General features: G+C 41.7%; 1 protein-coding gene across 1 annotated transcript in view; it reads left to right on the forward strand.

The window, feature by feature from the left end:
* Positions 1-20,220, forward strand: part of LOC115096252 (deleted in malignant brain tumors 1 protein-like) — a 397,025-nt gene that overhangs the window by 87,402 nt on the left and 289,403 nt on the right. Inside the window, exon 9 of the mRNA XM_029610760.1 lies at positions 17,448-17,783. Coding sequence (XP_029466620.1) covers positions 17,448-17,783 — 336 coding nt within the window. The remainder of the gene's footprint in view (positions 1-17,447; positions 17,784-20,220) is intronic.

Genomic DNA, 20,220 nt, shown 5'->3' on the forward strand with positions numbered 1-20,220 from the left:
TCAGAAATTATTCCTTAACATAATTTTCAATAATTACAGTCCACGTCTAGGAGGTGATTAGAGATATTGCTCACAGTGTATCTACTTTCTTTTACAACCTATTTTCCTTACAACCATTAAGATTGAGATTTATACCTAAGAAAACGTTCCAAGTGAGCTGGGTCCAGAAAAACAAATTTATTATTTTGATGCATTATTTGACATTTACAGGGAAATTTTAAGAAAAAACTGGCTCCTATATCTAGAACCTGTTTCTTCAAAGACAAAAATTGTTTCCTACGAGCTTGTGTGGCTCGGGAGACGTCTGGAAAGACTTGTATCGTTTGCCCAAAGAAACTGTGATCCTTATTTTGAAAATATTTTACAAAGAACAAATCTTTCTCTTTTTTTTAAGGAAAATGTAATTAATAAAGTTGCTCTCGACTCAATTCTGTTCAAAGAGTCTTCTAAAAAAGTAGAGACTCCTGGACTTTGCAAAATATCCACTCCCCCTCTTGCACTTGGATCGCTTTACTCCTAGGCAAATAAAACATTTTGGAAATTATACGGATTTTTTCTATTTCAAACGACAATATTTCAACTGCATATTTTTTATATAATTCCTCAGCTGACATCAGTCTCGACAAGGGAAAATTCAATAATCTAAGATTGAGAGATCTCAACTCATTCTCCATTAACTCAATTCTATTATGCAGTATCAACTTATCTTTAATGGATGATATATTAATGGCCTGAAGATTATTTACTAAAGGGCTCAAATTTGCCACTGCTTGTTCCAATCTATCAGTCCTATTATCTAATTCCTCCAATTTTGCTCTTGTTTCTACAGAGAAGGCATGAATATTAGAAATAGACCTAGTCATTTTCTTGTCTATTTTCACAGACAATTTCCACACATCCAGTAATGTTACATTTTCAGGTTCTACATTATACTCCTCTTCTCCATTTCCAACATCAGGAATTAATGATGGTAACTGAACATTAATTCTACTTGCAGCAGCCTCGCTACCCAATGATTTTTGATGGGAATGTGTATTCTCCTCTGGAATATCCCCATTCTGTTTAGATTTGGGGATATTACTTCCAGAGGATCCTCCAACTACATCAGCCATTTGTATACCTTCCAATACTGGTTGTAAAGGAGGTTGTGTGGACCTAGGGCTGAGGGTTACTTCTAAAATAGAATTCCCCTCAGTATTCCCCCTATCGGTGGACTCTAACATATGAACTATATGTGAGTCCATCGGTCCAATTATTTTAGACAAAGGAGCTGCAGGAGAGGAAGTATAATTTTTACTTTTTCTTTTCTTACCTATAATTTTCGCGCCGGCGGCTGCGCGCCGCAGGGCCCTGATTTTATGCTGTCCCGGGGCTCCTGATGATGATGTCACTGGGTCCGCCCACTCGCTCCGGGGCTCCCCACTCCGATCCAGGAAAAGGTCTTTTTCTCTCTCAAAATTGCCTCGAACAGGCAATACTGGACTCGGGCAGCTTCCCACACTTGAGCCTCTCTCTCTCCTCACCTCCGAGTTTTACTTTATATTTTGAGTTTTTTTTGACTGATATATTGTACACTGTTCTGACTAAACTTGTTTGTAAAAGTGGTATATAAAATTTTAAAATAAATAATAAATAAGAGATGGAACATTCCCCTATGATGACAGCCTACGCAGGTGAGGGCTCTCATCATAGGGAAACGAGACGGCTGAGAGGGGACATGATAGAATTTTATAAAATCATGATTTGGGTGGAACAGGTAAATTAAGAATGATTATTTACCTTTTCAAATAATATTAAACTAAGGGGACATGCCATGAAACTAACAACCAGCAGATTCAAAACAGATCCTAGAAACTACTTTCTCACTCAGCGCGATATCGAGCTGTGGAATCTGTTGCCAGAGGACATGGTCAAGGCGACGAGCATAGTGGGGTTTTAAAGAGGTTTGGACAAGTTCCTGGAGGAAAAGTCCAAAACACATTTTATTAGCCAGGTAGACTAAAGAAAGTGCTATCCCTGGGAGGGAGTAACAGGAACTTTATGGGATCTGCCGGGTATTTGTAACCTGGATTGGCCACTGTCAGAGACAGGATGCTGGGCTTGATGGACCTTGGTTTGACCCAGAATGGCATTTATGTTCTTATGATACATATGTTTTCTACTTATTAATTCCATAGAGAAAAGGTCAAACTGTAGGTGAGCTGAATTAATGTCCAATACTATTCTAGACTAAACTGCCCTGGTTTGAATTTATTATATTTGTTAAGACAAAGAACCTATCTTACTTATTTGATAATAAACACCAGTACCTGAGAACTTAGCCATCACTCAACAGCGACACCTGCTGGACAAAGGCAGGAACTACATAGCACACTCCTGAGAGCTGTAATCTGTGGCCCTTGGTCACAACATCGTCAGTACACTGGCAGGCTGAGAGCAGGAGATACAAAAAGGGTGAAAACCCCAAGAAGCTGTGATTCAAGGCTCAAGGTGCTGTCATCTAACAGAGGCTGGCTCCAATGGAGAAGGAAGAGCAAAAGCAGTGAGAGGAATCTGCTGGAGCAGAAATACAAATATATAAAAAGATAATTTAGTGTAATGCAGGGCTTGTGCTTCCTAACACAAGGGTCTGTCTGTGGTCTTCTGTAAGACATCTTAATTATACAGCTCAAAATATCAATTTGATTTGAAATTTAAACTGATCTCTCATGTGTTCTACTCGGTCTTCCTTCAGGCCAGTCCAAATTTGCATTTCACCGTAACCAACCAAAAGTAATTAATCTGCCTAGCACTAGAGCACAGTGTTGCACAGCCTTCTCAGGAGAAAATTCCTCAGATAAGAAACCACTCATTCCAACAGCCTTTTACTGGGGTAAATTGGTTCTCTGAAAGTTACCTGCCTTTGCCTGCCCATCCTCTTATTTTAGCTTTGCCGAGGGAGGTAAGAGATCACATAAGGAAATTTATACTCAGTATTTTGCCTGCCCAAAACGTTGGTCCAAATCATGGAATAATGTTTGACCCATGGACCTTTAAGCAATTTTCAGTGAAATTATCCTTGTACTTCCCCTTTAAAATTAACAACAAGGGTAGGAAGTATCTGCAAGATTTGCAGAAATGACCCCTAAATGTTTTAGTAATTCACAGTGCAAGCTGCCATTGGACATTCGGCTTACACCTATCCTACTGCTGCTCTGGCAGGGAAGTCTCCGCGCAGAGAAAAGAGGGGGCTTCTTGCCACAGGTGTATCCTAAAATTATGTACAGGGAACTCATTTTCTGTGTCTGTGTGTGTGTGTGTGTGCGTGCAAAACCAACACAACCATGCTAAACTCTTCTTTTAGCTACACTAAAGACTAACAGGGTTTGCAAGACATCTTTTCTTCCAAAAAAAAGGAGTGCTGTTCTAATAAATCCAACATCCACACCAACTGAACTGCTTCCAACCCGCCGAATTTATCTGGCAATACGTCAGATGATATAATGCTGCCAAAACTTAATTGATGGTAATTTCATGACACTCAAAACAGATGTTAATTAGCTATTTGATGCAAATAGTGCAAGCTTTCACTATCCCAGTTACAATCTTAGGGTCGGATTTTAAGAGGTATGCACGGGTGTAGATTTGTGCGCGCAACCCGGCACACAAATCTATGCCCAATTTTATAACATGCGCGCGCAGCTGCGCGTGTTTTGACTCTGTACTTACATCGCGGCACGGAGCCGCAGACTACCTCCGCAGCACGGAGCTGCAGTCAGCCTCTCTTCACCGCGGCAGGGAGCAACGGACTTCGGCGTTCCTCAGTGCGGCATGGAGCCGCTGTTACCGGGATTCTCTCGCGGCCAGAATCGCCGCTGACGCTCTCTTCAGCCTCGCGGCCCAGAGGCCGCAGTCCCCGGGCTTTCCTGGCGGCTGGAGCCGCCCTTGGTGCTTCCTGCAGCAGCAGGTGCCGCTGCTGACATCGGAGCCTGCTCCACGGCCCTGCTCGGCTTCTCTGCTACTCACAGCGGCAGCATGGCCACTATCCACCGTGCTGAACTTCCTATTTCCGGCTTCCTAGGATGCGGGCCGCACCTCCTGCATAGATTTAAAGGGCCATGGCCAGAAATGCCATGGGCCCCACCTGGACTCCTCCCAGGGTGTTTCCTGATCTTCAGCCCTATATAAGGGCCCAGCTTCCAGTCCTTAGTTGCCTTCGCAAGGAGTTAGTTCGTCTCAAGGACTTCTCGGCTTCACTCCTGCTGGTATTTCCTGTTCTTCATGGGATCCCTCATTTCTCTTCATGTTCCTGATCCCTTCTGGATTATCCCTTGTCTTCCTGATGTCTCGTGGTCTTCCTGATGTTCCTTCCTGATGCCTCGTCTCCGCTTCTGCTTCCTGGACCCTTGGTTCCTCATCGCTACCTTCTCTGGCATGTCACGTCGTGTCTCGTCACCTCGTGTGGCATGGGCCTGCCTTCTTGTTTCGCAGCACTAGTCTCCAGAGGATCATCTTCACTTGAAGCCAAGTCTCGTCTTGGTCCCATGTTTCATGCCTAAAGCCAAGTCTCATCTTGGTCCCTTACCCTGGAAACTGTCTCGGCCCTCGGATGTGCTGGTGGCTGCTCTGTCCATGCCTAAGACTCTGACTGATCCTGTGCCATTCCAGCGTGGTCCGTGACCAGCCATGGGCGGCTGTGTAGGGCGCGTCTTGGTACAGGCTTCTACTGAATCTTCACCATGTTCCGGCTTCAATTACCACATATTCGTCTGGAGTTTGCTTCGCTCTCAAGCGTGGTTCGTGACCAGCCATGGGGTCTGCCCATGTCGGTGGGCTGTGTAGGGCGCGCTGCGGGGCAGCCTCAAGCCAGTACTTGTTCCTAAACCTTGATCCTGAGTCTTTGTGCTCAAGCTTCTCGTCTGAGTCTTCACATCCCAAGCTTCTCGTCTGAGTCTGCACGCCCCAAGTCTCCTGTCTCAGTCTTCATGTTCCAGAGCCTTCGTCTGCCCTCGTCTCCTGTCCGGCCTGCTGCCATTGCTGTTCCCAGCGGCAGGTCCGAAAGGGCTTGGAGTAGTCGGAGGACCACCCTTGGTTGGTCTCACTGAGGTATGCAGGTCGGCAGGGGCCTGGGCTTGGTCTCGACCCAGACACGGATTTGTCTCACTAGCCTCAGTGTTTCCCCCGGAGCTCCTCTCTGGGTTCACCGAGGTCCAAGGGCACAAATCTCCTATTCTCATGCAGCAGCTGCTCATGGCATCTCTTGCTACATCCAGCCAAAGCCTGCGTGCACATAACAGATCGCGAAGGCCTCCTAAGGCCCCCCTTCTGTAACAGCGCGCATGTTATAAAATCCAGGGTTGGCGCATGCAAGGGTGTGCACCTTGTGCGCACCGAGCCAAAGGGGAGCCCCGATGACTTTCCTTGTTCCCTCCGCCCCCCTCACCTTCCCCTCCCTTCCCCTACCTAACCTGCCCCCCAGCCCTACCTAACCCCCCCCCCCCCCCCCCCCCCCCGACCTTTGTTTTTAAAGTTGTGCCTGCCTCTGGGCAGGCATAGTTTGTGTGCACCAGCCGAGTGCCACTGCGCAATCCCCCGGCCTAGAGGCCCTAGAGAGGCCTCTAGGCCGAGTGCCATTGCGCAATCCCCCGGCCTAGAGGCCCTAGAGAGGCCTCTAGGCCAAATGCCATTGCGCAATCCCCCGGCCTAGAGGCCCTAGAGAGGCCTCTAGGCCGAGTGCCATTGCGCAATCCCCCGGCCTAGAGGCCCTACAGTGGCCTCTGGCCACACCCTCGCCCCGCCCTTTTTTTCAAACCCCGGGACATACGCGCGTCACTGGGCCTATGCAAAAATAGGCTCGACGCGTGCAAGGCTTTTAAAATCTGCCCCTTAATCTCATACTCTATTTGCACAGCATTCCTGATACAGTATAAGAGAAATGTCATAAATTCACAGATTAATTCCCTTCAGTTTCTTATTTCGCACACGAGATGTAATCTTCAGCAGAGATCCCACCACCGAGGTCTCCTAACATGCACGATCCTCTCTGCGAGTAGAGAATTGGGGAAGTGAAAAAGTGGCCATTTCACAAGCATCAGCTGCTGCTGCTTTCTTCCTGTCGAGCTCCCTCTCACAATCCATGCCCAGTCCCCTCAGACTGGCCCACATTGATCTTCCACCTGAAGCTGACAGGATCACACCAAAGGGTTAAATGTACATCACTACCTTACATCACTGCAACCCACTGACTTCAGTCCATGCATTTACCAGAAGTTGTCTGTAAAACTGCTGCTGCACCGTTAAAGCCAAAGGAGCAGATCATGTGGGGGCCGGCAATCTGGGGGATGCTATAGATTGCCGTCAGCCCCCACAAGGAACTTTACAACAGCAGTTCCACCTTCAGCATACTCCCCTGCACCCACAGCCCCTGCCAGGACACGTCTTCAGCTGGGGGTTAAAATCTTAAGGCAAATTTTAAAAGCCCTGCACAGGACAAAACCAGGAGATATGAGCACAAGTTGGGCCAGCGCGTGCCGAGCGGATATGTACGTGCATATCTTCCACTAGGTGCACCAGTCTAAAGTTTTGAAAAGGGGAGGGGCATGGTTTAGGCAGAGCGTGGGCGGGTTGGGGGAAGGCCAAGAGATGTGCACATACATACGCGCACAGGCTGCACCGGGGTCCCCTGCCGTGTAACTTGACTATTGCTATGGATGGCGTATAAGTAATAAAATAAAAAAATATAGGCTAGTCAGTGGGGTTTTAATGGCTGCTGCTAACAGAGGGAAAGGGAGACGATTTAACTAGGGAAGTTTGAAAGTCCTATCCCTTGCCTGGGTGAACTAGGAACAAACTGATAAAACTGTCAATGTCGTGAACACGCACCCCTTTTAAAATTACCCCACTTATGTGGTGGAAGCGGGATTCATACCCACATCATGCGTCCACTTAAAATTGTACACACATGTGCGCACGCTCAGCCTATTTTATAATATATGCACACATACGCAGATATGCTAAAAAAAATAGCTGCGTCCAGGGGCGCTAGCCAGCAAACACACGCACACATGCGCCTGCACACCTGTTTAAAAGTTACTGTCTTGCTTTCTTTCTTCCAGCAGCCTCTGGACCTGCAGCACCTCAGTTACCAGGTAACCGCAGCTTTAAACACATTAGTATATGAAAACCTGCCAAGCCCCACCGGGATCAACTATAAATATACTCCTTAGCAACAGGGGATGTAAATGGAAATATTCAACTACTTACTAAACTTGAAGAAGGTAGGAAGAGGAACTCAAGGACAAGGGTCACGACATGATGTAAGAGCAAGGGAAGATCACAGGAAATGTGAAAAAATGCTTCTTACTGAGAGGGAGACAGAATTCAGGCGTTTCTGGGACAGACAGTGAGAGTTATGGTACAGAGAACAGAGGGAAGAAACCAAAGATCAAGAAGGGTCTGGGAGCAGGAACAGCGGGGCAGACTATTTAATATGTCATTTATATTTATGTATGTATTCCTTTTAGTAAATATTACATCATAAATTTAATTTCAGCTTAATTTGAAGTAACTGCCCATATCCTATGCACAGGTCTAACATGAGCTAGTTTAAAGTAAGGCCTCTTTCTTATTTATTACATGAAAAATATCAAATGCTTAGAAATAAAATAAAATTGTCAACCAAAACCTTGAGAGCTCTGTTAAAGCCATAGGAGCTGATCATGTGTTGAGCAGGCAACCAGTGGGATGCCATAGATGCCGTCAGCTGTAAACATCCACTACTGCCCCACAAGGAACCTTACAACACAGACTGCTGTTCCAGCTTCATTATGTTCCCCTGCACCCACAAACACTGCCAGGACACATCTTCAGCTGGGAATTCAAATCTTACTTTTTTATCTCAACAGCTGTGCGACCACCAGCACCTTGGCCACCAGGTAACTGCAGCTTTTCACAGCTTTTATCACCTGAGACCAGGTAACTGCAGCTTTTTACAGCTTTTATCACCTGAGACCAGGTAACTGCAGCTTTTTACAGCTTTTATCACCTGAGACCAGGTAACTGCAGCTTTTTACAGCTTTTATCACCTGAGACCAGGTAACTGCAGCTTTTTACAGCTTTTATCACCCGAGACCAGGTAACTGCAGCTTTTCACAGGTTTTATCACCTGAGACCAGGTAACTGCAGCTTTTCACAGCTTTTATCACCCGAGACCAGGTAACTGCAGCTTTTCACAGCTTTTATCACCCGAGACCAGGTAACTGCAGCTTTTCACAGCTTTTATCACCTGAGACCAGGTAACTGCAGCTTTTCACAGCTTTTACCACCCGAGACCAGGTAACTGCAGCTTTTCACAGCTTTTATCACCTGAGACCAGGTAACTGCAGCTTTTCACAGCTTTTATCACCTGAGACCAGGTAACTGCAGCTTTTCACAGCTTTTATCACCTGAGACCAGGTAACTGCAGCTTTTTACAGCTTTTATCACCTGAGACCAGGTAACTGCAGCTTTTCACAGCTTTTATCACCCGAGACCAGGTAACTGCAGCTTTTTACAGCTTTTATCACCCGAGACCAGGTAACTGCAGCTTTTTACAGCTTTTATCACCTGAGACCAGGTAACTGCAGCTTTTCACAGCTTTTATCACCTGAGATCAGGTAACTGCAGCTTTTTACAGCTTTTACCACCTGAGACCAGGTAACTGCAGCTTTTCACAGCTTTTATCACCTGAGACCAGGTAACTGCAGCTTTTCACAGCTTTTATCACCTGAGACCAGGTAACTGCAGCTTTTCACAGCTTTTATCACCTGAGATCAGGTAACTGCAGCTTTTTACAGCTTTTACCACCTGAGACCAGGTAACTGCAGCTTTTCACAGCTTTTATCACCTGAGACCAGGTAACTGCAGCTTTTCACAGCTTTTACCACCCGAGACCAGGTAACTGCAGCTTTTCACAGCTTTTATCACCTGAGACCAGGTAACTGCAGCTTTTTACAGCTTTTATCACCTGAGACCAGGTAACTGCAGCTTTTTACAGCTTTTATCACCCGAGACCAGGTAACTGCAGCTTTTTACAGCTTTTATCACCTGAGACCAGGTAACTGCAGCTTTTTACAGCTTTTATCACCTGAGACCAGGTAACTGCAGCTTTTCACATGTAGTATGACCTGAGACCAGGTAACTGCAGCTTTTCACAGGCTGTATCACTGGAGAACAGCTAACTCCAGCCTTTCACAGGTTGTATTAACTGAGATTTATTTATTTATTTAAAGGGTTTTGTATAACGTCACTCGGTTTCGCCATCGAAACGGTTTAGTCTTGTAAACTATTACAAAATAATGGTTTACATAATCTTGTGGTATGTTACAACATCATCATCAAAGCAATTTCAAAATGTTTACAAAAATATACAACGTATAGGAACATTCTAACACAAAGACTTGGGATTTATATTATATTAATTTAATTCTCTTGGATCATAATTGAGTCTGCGTATGCTTTGTAATGAAAAATGTTTACCAAAGAACAGGACAACAGAGACAGTGTATTTCTCATAATCAAATGCCTTTATTTCTTATGCGCATAAGGAAGTCAGCTCCTAAGCCTGAGAGACTGACTTGGTTAGATATTGACTTGGTTAGATATTGACTTGGCTAGTCTTAAATACAGTTTTGCCCTAGTAATTAAAACAACACTCCTTTGATTTAAGGTCACAAGGTGAAAAGAAACATTTGCTTACATCTGACATTCCAAAGAGTCCTGGGAAACTTAAGTAACCTTGAAAACAGGCACATTCCATGACTCTTTACTGTGAGCCCAAAACTACAAAGAGATACACTATTTCTTCTGCTATCTAAAGGGAGAGAGTTCGAAAGAAGGCCTCAAATTGCAAGCAGTGCCTCCTGGAACCCTTTTGGTAAATTTCCACTAAACAGATGGCCCTAATAAATGTTATTGTCACAGTCCCTCCTTTTGGTCCAGGGGGCAATGCTTGTCTTAAATATTTACTATATTTTTACTCATGGTGCATACAAAAACATCCCAGGAGGGGTTTTCGGTGTCAGTATAGTGAGAAAGGTGTGTCAGTAAATTTTCTATAGCTTGCATGTGATTTCTAATACTACCATCATTATTAATATAGGAACAACAAGAAGAACTTAATACTTTGACAAACCCCTCCTTTGTCAGCAAGCAACATGTCTAGCGCCATACAATTATCTAAAACTACTTCTTTAAGAGACTTGATCTCTAATTGCATTAGACCCATAATTTTTGTCTTGTTCATTGTGACTTTCACAGTGGCAGAAAGATTTTTTAAAGCACTTTCAAGTTCATAAACTCTTAAACCAGGAAAAACAGTCCTCAAAATACAATGAAAGGATCACGGTCCATCTGGAAATCGAATAGGTGACCTGCGCCTTCTCTTATGGGCAAATCAGTTCTGATGATGTTTGTTGAAAGAAAACAATGGTACAATGTATCCAAAGGCAAACTGAGCAGTAATATTAAGGAAATACTCTTTACTGCTCCCCACGGTGCAAAGAACCACAGAGTTGAGGTATTATAAACTGATAGTCTTCTGTCATTCACTTTTACCTCAGAGATGGTGAAGTAGATTTTTGATATGTTCCCTCCGGTTACAACAGGAAGGCCCAATACAGAGCAGCCTTACTCTTCAATATAAGCCTTGGCAAGCAGAAACATGGGAGAAGAGGTGTACTTATCATGAGTATAGTTCCCAGTACACCTGAGGTTGCACCCATGACCAGTAGGACAGGTTTCCTGAATCCTTTTCTCAGCTTCCATTGGGCACAGCTGGGAAATCGCATAGGCTGACTGGCTGCTCTTTCTGCAGTCACAACAAGGTAGAGTCCTGTTAAAGCATGGAGGATACCTGAAGCATTTATGCTTATAGTCCCCGCAGTATGAATAATGTGCCCCGGAGACAGCCACCACCTTGTTGTAGACCTTATACAGGTGAACAGTCATGTTTAGTTCATGGTCAAAACATTCATGCACAAAGTCCCATCGTGCAGACAGACAGACGATATTTCACCACACAATAGTAACCCTTTTGTAGGTGACGGTCATCGTATTGGTGCAGTTTGCCCAGAGAACCAAAAGCAGGGTCATGTCCGTTCCAGTAGCCTCGTGAGATAGTTCTATGTCCCGGAGCTTCCTGCTGTTGTGGTACTATAAGCCTTTTTACAGTGAGAAAGGTGTTCCCGGGTAGGGTGTCCTTCTAATCTTACTGCAGAATGTGAGGTTAAAAGTACCTGATAGGGTCCCCTCCACCTGGGGGCCAAGGAGTTCTTCTGTCGGAAAATCTTTAGAAAAACAAAATCACCTGGTTGCACACTCTCAGTGGACGCAGGGTACACTGAAGGAAAAGATGCTTGTACTTTCTGCCAGTGTGAAGCCAAAACTTTCTGCAACATAAACAAATAATGGTTAAGATATACTTCTTGTGAAAATATGAGAGCAGTGGATGGTTTTGGCATTAGACCAATAGCCATTGGTCGTCCAATGACAATCTCAAATGGGGTAAGCCCTGTCTTGGAATGGGGTGATGCCCGCAAAGCATTAGAGCTAAAGGGAGAGCTTGTGGCCACATTAAGTGTGCTGCAGTCATGATAATGCCCAGCTTAGTTTTTAGCCTGCCATTGAAGTTTACTATAAGGGCAGAGGCTTGAGGTCTGTAAGGGGTGTGGAACCTGAAAGAGATGCCTAACGCCTTACTTAATGACATAATTATGTCATTCACAAAGTGTGTCCCCTGATCACTATCAATTGATTCTGGGATTCGATATCTTGGAATAAATTATTTCAGTAAAATCTTAGCTACAGAGATTGCGTCTGCCTTTATTACTGGAAAAGTTTCTCCTCACCCTGAGAAGCAGCAAATCAGCATTAGTCCATACTTGTAAGGCAATTTGATAAAATCAACCTAGATTTGCAAGAAAGGGCCCAGGGGGCGCTTTAGGTGTGCAGGAGTGATGATCAAACCCTTGGAGGCCTTGTACAAATTACATTGCATACACTGAGAACATATGGTAATAGCCAGAGTCCTGACTGCTGAAACCAGTCCCCACTAGTGGTGAAAGAACATAACCATTAATGCTGCAGGAGCTGCATGAGATGCCTGATGAAGAGAAAATAAAATATGGGGCAGTATATGTCGGGGGGCCACTACTTCGTCATTTGGGCCAAATCATATTTGATCTTGTTCCTGATTTTGGATAGTGGCCCCTCCTTTTGCCCACAACTTCCAATAATCCTTATCTTGCACCTGCCACTGAATCAAATTTTTAATATCAAGGTCTTTGTTTTCTCTATGTGTTTTAGCAAAGGGCATCCTGCAATTCCCACAGTATTGTTGGTCAGAGCTGCATGCTTGGCTGTCTTATCTTGCCAAGTTATTCCCTTTGGCTACAGTTGAATCTTCCTTGCTATGCCCTGCACATTTAACTACTGCCAACTCAAGAGGCAACAAGATTGCTTCTAGCAAAGCTTTAACAAAGGACCCATTCTTAATCATTTCTCCATTTGCTGTTAAAAATCCTCTCATTTTCCATAATGCCCCATAAGTGAAACATAATCCCTTTCCTCTAAAACAAGCCCGAGTGAGGGCTACCAATTCTCCAGTCTGTGCTGTTCGTGTATGAGTGAGAGGTCCTGCTTCCAGCACTTCCCACTAGGTACATACAGCATATCCAATTTGCAGCAAGCCTGTATCATCATGGAGAGCACAGCCGATTACAAAATAAACTGCGTCAGCATTAGAAAGAGGGATATTTTTTTAAGCCTTCCCGGGGCTGTAATTCATACTCCATTAGTACTGCACAATCATGGTTTGGAATCTCTAAATCAATTATTTCTAGTAACAAGGTAGCAGGGGTGAGAGCAGAACAGTCTGAAAAGCCAGGTTTTTAACTCTTTTTTGAACGTTTTAATGCTTGGTTGATTTCTAATTCCACTTGGTAATGAGTTCCATAGTGTGGGGCTGGCGATGGATATTGCTCATTCCTGTGTTGATTTTAGACGAGTACTTCTGGCAGGCGGGGTTTTGAGGAGTCCTTTGTTACAAGGTATTTGCTTAGCCAATTGCTTTGTTGTCCTATGATCATTTTGTGCAGTGTTGTCAGTACTTTATATTCAATTCGGAATTTTATCGGGAGCCAATGTAAGGAGATTAAAATTGGTGTTATATGTTCCTGTTTTTCTGCACCAGTCAGTATTCTGGCGGCTGCATTCTGTAATATTTGGAGTGGACTTATGGTTGAGAGAGGAAGTCCAAGGAAAAGGGCATTGCAGTAGTCTAGGTTAGAGAAAATGAGTAGTTGTAGGACTGTTCTAAAATCTTGTGTGAGGAATGGTTTGAGACGTCTGAGCATCAGTAATTTATGATATCCTTCTTTAATTTTGTTGACTATGCAGGTTTTGAGCGAAAATTCATTGTCGATGGTGATTCCAAGATTCCGTGCATGGAAGACAGATGTGATAACAGTTTTTTGGTTATTTGTTATGAGTGGCTTCATGAGGGCGTTGTGGCTCTTTATTTAGGATTATTAATTCAGTTTTGTCAATGTTTATTATTAGTTTCATGTCATTTAATTGCTTTTTTATTTCAGTAAGGTACATAGAGGTTCTGTTGTATGTATCTTCGAGAGAATTCTGTATAGGAACCAAGATTTGAATGTCATCAGCGTATAGGAAATGTGTCAGTCCAAGTCGTTCTAATGTATGGCATATTGGGAGTAAGTATATGTTGAAAAGTGTGGCTGAAAGAGAGGGTCCTTGTGGTACTCCTGTGTTGAGGTTCACTTTATCAGAAAGGGTGTTATTGAAAATGACTCTGAAACTTCTGTTTGATAGGTATGATGAGAACCAATTTAAAGTGTTACCTCTAATTCCTATTTTGGATAGTCTTTCTATTAGAATGGCATTGTTGACGGTGTCAAATGCAGCTGATAGGTCAAGGAGGATTAATAGGTAATTTTGTCCTCTGTCAAATCCTCTGAGCACTGTGTCATTTATTTATTTAACTCTTTTCTATACCGACATTCATGATACAGATCATATCATATCAGTTCACATGGAACAAGGGAGTTATAACATTAACATTGAGGAAGAAGCAAAGTTACAATAAAACAAGGTTGTGTGAATTTAGTGATAATAGTAGAGTTTCGGTGCTCAGGTTTTTTCTGAATCCGAATTTAGATGGATGAAGAATGTTGTTTGTGTCAAGGTAGTCAGATAGTTGTGATTGAACAGTTTTTTCTAAGATTTTTGCCAAGAAAGGTAAGTTTGATATAGGTCTGTAGTTTTGTATTTTTTCTGGGTCTAGGTTGTTCTTTTTTATTAATGGCTTTATGTTGGCTGTTTTTAAGGATTCTGGGTATTTTCCTTCAGTGAGAGATAGGTTTACTATGTCTGTTATTGTTTTGTTTATTGAGTCGGAAATCTGTTTAATAGTCTGAATGGGGATCCTGTCGGAAGTATGGTTTGCTGGATTCATTTTTTTGGTAATATTCTGAATTTCGAGGGAGGAGGCCTGATCAAATCTTGTCCATGTTGCTGTGGTTTGTTGCCGTGAATTGGAGGTGTTGATGTTGTTGTTGGCGGTTGTGTGGTTACTAGTGATGTTGTTGTTCATTAAATTTTTTATTTTGTCAGTGAAGTATTCTGCAAAGTCATTACTAGTAGTGGTGCTGGAGGTCGTTCTTAATTCGTTTATTTTATGTTATTTATTTATTTATTTAACATTTTTCTATACCGAACTTCATGACAGGCATCATATCAGGCCGGTTTACATCAAACTTAGGGGTTAACTTAGCAAAAAAACCATATAACAAGAAGGCCGAAGCGCAGATACAAATAACAGGGAAAAGAACTTGGAGGCTAAAGTAGCCAGGAAATAAAGGACAGAAAAAACTGGAGAATGAACATGGATGAATATGCAGTTACTGGTTTAGAGGTTTAGTTAGTGTTTGTACAATGTTGAACAGCATTTTTGGGTTATTGTAGTATTTACTAATTTTATTTGAATAGAATTCTTCTTTTGCATTATGTATTCGTTTTTTTATAATTGGCTAGAAATGTTCTATAGGCGTTTAGTAGTGTCTCTGTTTTGTTCCTTCGCCAGTTTCGCTCTTTTTTTTTGAGTTCTCGTTTTGCTTCTCTTATTCTCTCGTTGTACTAGAGGTTTTGGTGTTTTGGCTTTTATATTGATTTTATAATAGTAGGGTTTAATCTGTCAGCAATGTCTTTGGTGATGTTCATCCATGAGTTTGTGAAGTCAATGTTCTTGAGTTCTTCTGGTAGATTTTGTTGTAGTGTTTCAATATCAAGATCAAGTATTTTTGTCTGTGGCACAATATGGAAATGAATTTGTATATAGGATCTTTCTCCTTGTAACTCAGTAACAAGTATTTTATAACTTGTTTTCCCTCTGTTTAGCAAGGCTTAATTCAATGGACAAATATTGACATGAAACTCCAAATCCTTTTTTGTTAAAGATGAAATACCTCATCAAAGACAGCAAATAATTTTTGAAAAATATAGTAAAAGTAATCAAAGCTAATTTATGGTAGGCTATTGATGGCCTAACAGCAGTTCCAGGTCCAAAATATTCCCTTGCACCCACAAACCATACCAGGACATGTCTTCAGCTGGGGATTAAATCTTACTTTTTTGTCTCAACAGCTGTGCGACCACCGGCATCTTGGCCACCAGGTAACTGCCGCTTTTAACAGGTTGTATTACCTGACACCAGGCAATTGTAGCTTTTTACAAGTTGTATCACCTGAGACCAGGTAACTGCAGCTTTTCACAGATTTAATTATACTGATGTACGAATTTGTAGAAGTCCTATGCTTTAGCAATAAAATGAGCCATTTATTACAGATGTTGATGTGCTGAATTCAAATATGACAATTAAACCAGCTGAATGGCTGTTTCCATGATATTTAATTTTTTATATTTTACATCTATATCTCTTGTGTAGAGAGAGAATAGATAGTAGAGCTTTAATCAAATCATAAACATAGATCTTTTGGTGTATTTCACTTGTCCTGTTTATGTAACACTTTAAAAATTTAATCAGCAAAAGGATTTTAGAAATAAAATTTACTATGAAACAAAAGGCCAAAAACTATTATTCAGTGGCTGCTCGGCTCTTCTTAGTTTGTTTCGTTTTAATTAAATGCATCTCTTGTCACTGTCCAGCAATAGTTTGCAAGCATTGATGGGCTCCATTTGCCCCGATAACATTTTTCCATTGCTGCAATGTCCTGGTGAAATCACTTGCCAGGTTCATCGCTCACTGCTCCACAGTTTAGTGGAACAAAATCTAAATGAGAGTGCAAAAAATGTATCTTTAGTGACTGTTACAGCCAAGGCTTTTGCTTGCCTTTAGGAGGTTTTCCCACCAACTCCTTGTAGATGTCTGCCTTTTTGTTTCCGAGAAAATTTGCTACTATTAACTGTTAGGAATGTGTATTCATTTCAAACGAATTTCAAAAATGTAACAAATAAGGGTAATTTGTTTCATTTGGGGGCCTCAAAATAAACTCGGGACCCCCTCCCTGAACGAACTGAACTTTATTCGTTGCATTTGTTTGAAAGGATTGCTTTAAGCCTAGCCTAGCTCTGAGACCAGAGTATAGGTGAGGCCCAAAGCTGGGCTGGTTGGGTTTTTTTTTGTTTGCTATGTTTTTTCACATGAATGAAACAAATCAAACATTCTATGAACCAAAATCCATGGGGAAAAAACTCCTGAGAAAACAAAAGCAAAAAAAATGTTTTCCCTTCACATCCCTACTAACTGGAAGGCTCTTCAGGCTGTCTTCTCCTTGCCACACAATGCACAGTTAAATGCATCACCTTGAAGAAATTCATGAATCACAGGGTCAACAAAGAAACCTTCCTTTATTTTAGCTTCACTTAAGCATGGAAATATACCACTGAGGTACTTGAAGGCTGCTTTCGTTTTGTCCATAGCCTCAACACAGTTCTTCATTAGACCCAGCTTGTTGTGCAAGGGAGGGCAACAAAAGCTTCCTTGATTCAGTAAGTGCTGGGTGCGGACCACTTTTCCTCCCAGGCTCCAATGACTGAATATTAGTCAGTTCTCTTTTAATTTGAAATCCATTCCCTTTTTAACTCACTTATCCTCTGCAATTCCCAAGTCATAGGTCATGTATACTGACCCAGTAGCATAGCTTGAAAACTAAAGCCAGTCAACAATTATAAGCATCATTTTCATTCTCAGTGACACAGATTTTGTAAAGTTTGACTACATTCATTGCAGAAGCATTTTAGCTGTACACCAGTGTTACTTGAGACCAGGTATTTCTATCTGTGCACAATATGGAAATGAATACCAATGATTTTTTTCTCCTGTTATTTCTCTCTTATTTTCATTATTGGACTTTTTACCTGGTTCTTTCCATCCTCTCTTTCTTTCCCAGCTCTTCGTCCACCTTTGAACCCTCTGCCAGAGCTGCGACTGGTCGGTGGTGGGCACCGTTGCCGAGGCCGTGTTGAAGTTTACTACAACGGAGCCTGGGGAACGGTGTGCGATAATTTCTGGGACAGAATGGATGCACAGGTCGTGTGCAGACAGCTGAGATGTGGAGCTGCGAATTCTGCGCCAGGAAAAGCCTTTTTTGGCTATGGTAGAGGAAATATAGTCCTGCACAATGTGCAGTGTAGAGGCAACGAGCCTCATCTCTGGCAGTGTCCTAACAGTGGCTCGTTCTCCAATGCCTGCAGCCATGCTAAAGATGCTGGGGTGATATGTTCAGGTAAATGGAGTGATTAAATTTTTAATAATGTCTTCCATTCATTAATTCCACATAACTAGCACTACAGAAAATGAAATGTGCTGTTGTATGACCATTCTTATCAATATTAGTGGGTCAGTCATAGTACTCCAGATTCTCAGGTTGGATGAAGTTACCTGCATTTCCATAATAAAAAAATGCATCTAAAGAGGAACCAATTATAGACCAATTAACCTGACATTCATTCAAAAGAAGATACTAGAAGCCATGATAAAAAAAAGAGCTCTAAGCTAAGAAATTTGGCAATACAATAACAATGTGAGAATTCAATTACCCCGGTACTGAGTGGGTCTATGTCTCATCAGGACATGCTAGAGAGGTTAAGTTTCTAGATGCTATAAATGACTGCTTCATGGAGCAGCTGGTCCTAGACCCTACAAAAGGGGCAACTATTTTAGATCTAGCCTTCAATGGAATGCATAACTTGGTACTAGAGGAAACTGTGGTGGGCCTGTAAAGCAATAACAATCATAATGTAATAAAATTTGACAATCACTGGAGGGAGGATATAAAGTAAAACTACTACAATAGCATATGTATATAAAAAGGGAGACTATGATAGATTAAGAAAATTTGTTAGAAAAAAAAACTAAAAGGAGTAGCTGCTAGGGTTAAAAGATTGCATGCAGAATTGTTTAAAAACACCATTTTGGAAGCCCAGATAAAATGTATTCCATACATTAAAAAAGGTCAAAAGAATGGTTTAATGATGAGGCAAAGGAGACAGTTAAAGCTAAAAATCATTGTTAAAAAAAAATTGGAAAGCATACCCAAATGATGAAAATAGGCAAGAGTATAAGCATTGGCAAGTTAGATGTAAAACTGACAGGTCAAGAGAAACTTCGAGAAAAAGCTGGCCAATGATGCAAAAACTAATAATACATATTTTTTCAAGTACATTCCAAACAAAAAGCTTATGAGGGAGTTAGTTAGGCTGTTAGATGACTGAGGGGCAAAAGGTGGGCTCAGGGAGTACAAAGAAATATCGGAAAAACTGAACAAAAGCTTCGCCTTGGTCTTTATGGAGGAGGATGTTGGGAACATACCTGCACCTGAAATATTCTTTAATGGGAAAGATTCTGAGCAACTAAAACAAATAAATATCTGTAATTATGGAGGATGTAAAATATTTAATTGACAAACTAACTGACAATCACTGGGACTGGATGGTATGCACCCCAGAGTTCTAAAGAACTAAATCATTATGATCTTTGTTTTAGAATGACAGCATATAAAATATACAAATAAATAAATATATGAAATCACTAACCTGTTACTAGTAACCTGTAAAAACAGCCATGTTTTCTGAAGACTGGAAGGTGGCTAATGTGACACTGATTTTTAAAAAGTATTCCAAGGATAATCTGGAAAATGATAGATTGGTGAACCTGACATTGGTGCCTAGCAAAATGGTAGAAACCGATCTATAAAAAAAAAAATCACTGCCCATTTAGATAGACATGGCTTAATGTAGAAGAGTCAAAATGGTTTTAGCAAGTGGAAGTCTTATCTTACCAATCTTTTACAAATTTTTGAAAGTGTAAATAAACATATAGATAAAGGTGAGCTGGTTGTTATAGTGTATTTGGATTTTCAGAAGGCATCTAACAGTATCTCCCATTAGAGACTCCTCAGGAAATACAAAGTGATAAGATAGGAGACAGTGTTCTACTGAGGATTGGTAACTGGTTAAAACATAGAATACAGAGAGTAGAACTAAAGGTTGCTAGTCGAGTGCTACAGGGATTGGTACTGGAACTTGTGTTATTTAATACATTCATAAATTATCTGGAAAATAGAAAAACAAGTGAAGTGATCAAATCTGCAGATGACACACAATTATTCAAAGTTGTTAAAATGGCAGCAGATTGCGAAGAACTGCAGAAGGACCTTCTGAGACTAGAAGACTGGGTTACCGAATGGTAGATGAAATCTAATGTGGAAAAGTGCAAAGTGATGAACAAGGGAAAAATAATCCTAACTACAGGTAGACAATCTGGGTTCTGTAATGGAATCATCACTCAGGAGAAGGACTTTGGAATCCTTGTTGATAAAAATTGAAATCCTCGGCTCAGTGTGCGGTGGTAAACAAAAAGCAAACAATGTTAAGAATGATCCAAAAAGGAAAAGATAATAAAATAGAAAATATCATATTGTCTCTATATTGCGCTATGGTATCACTGCATGTTGAGTATTTTGTACAGTTCTGGTCACCTCACCTCAAGAAAGACTTAGCAAAACTAGAAAAGGTACAGAAAAAGGTGACAGAAATGAAAAAAGGGATGTTCTTATGTTCATGATGAAAGGCTCTTCAACTTGGAAAAGAGATGGTTGAAAGGGGTCATGATAGTTTATAAAATGAGTAGAGTGGAACGAGTAAATAAAGGGCGGTTATTTA

The sequence above is a fragment of the Rhinatrema bivittatum genome, chromosome 7 (genome assembly GCF_901001135.1).
Source record: "Rhinatrema bivittatum chromosome 7, aRhiBiv1.1, whole genome shotgun sequence".
Classification (NCBI taxonomy): domain Eukaryota; kingdom Metazoa; phylum Chordata; class Amphibia; order Gymnophiona; family Rhinatrematidae; genus Rhinatrema; species Rhinatrema bivittatum.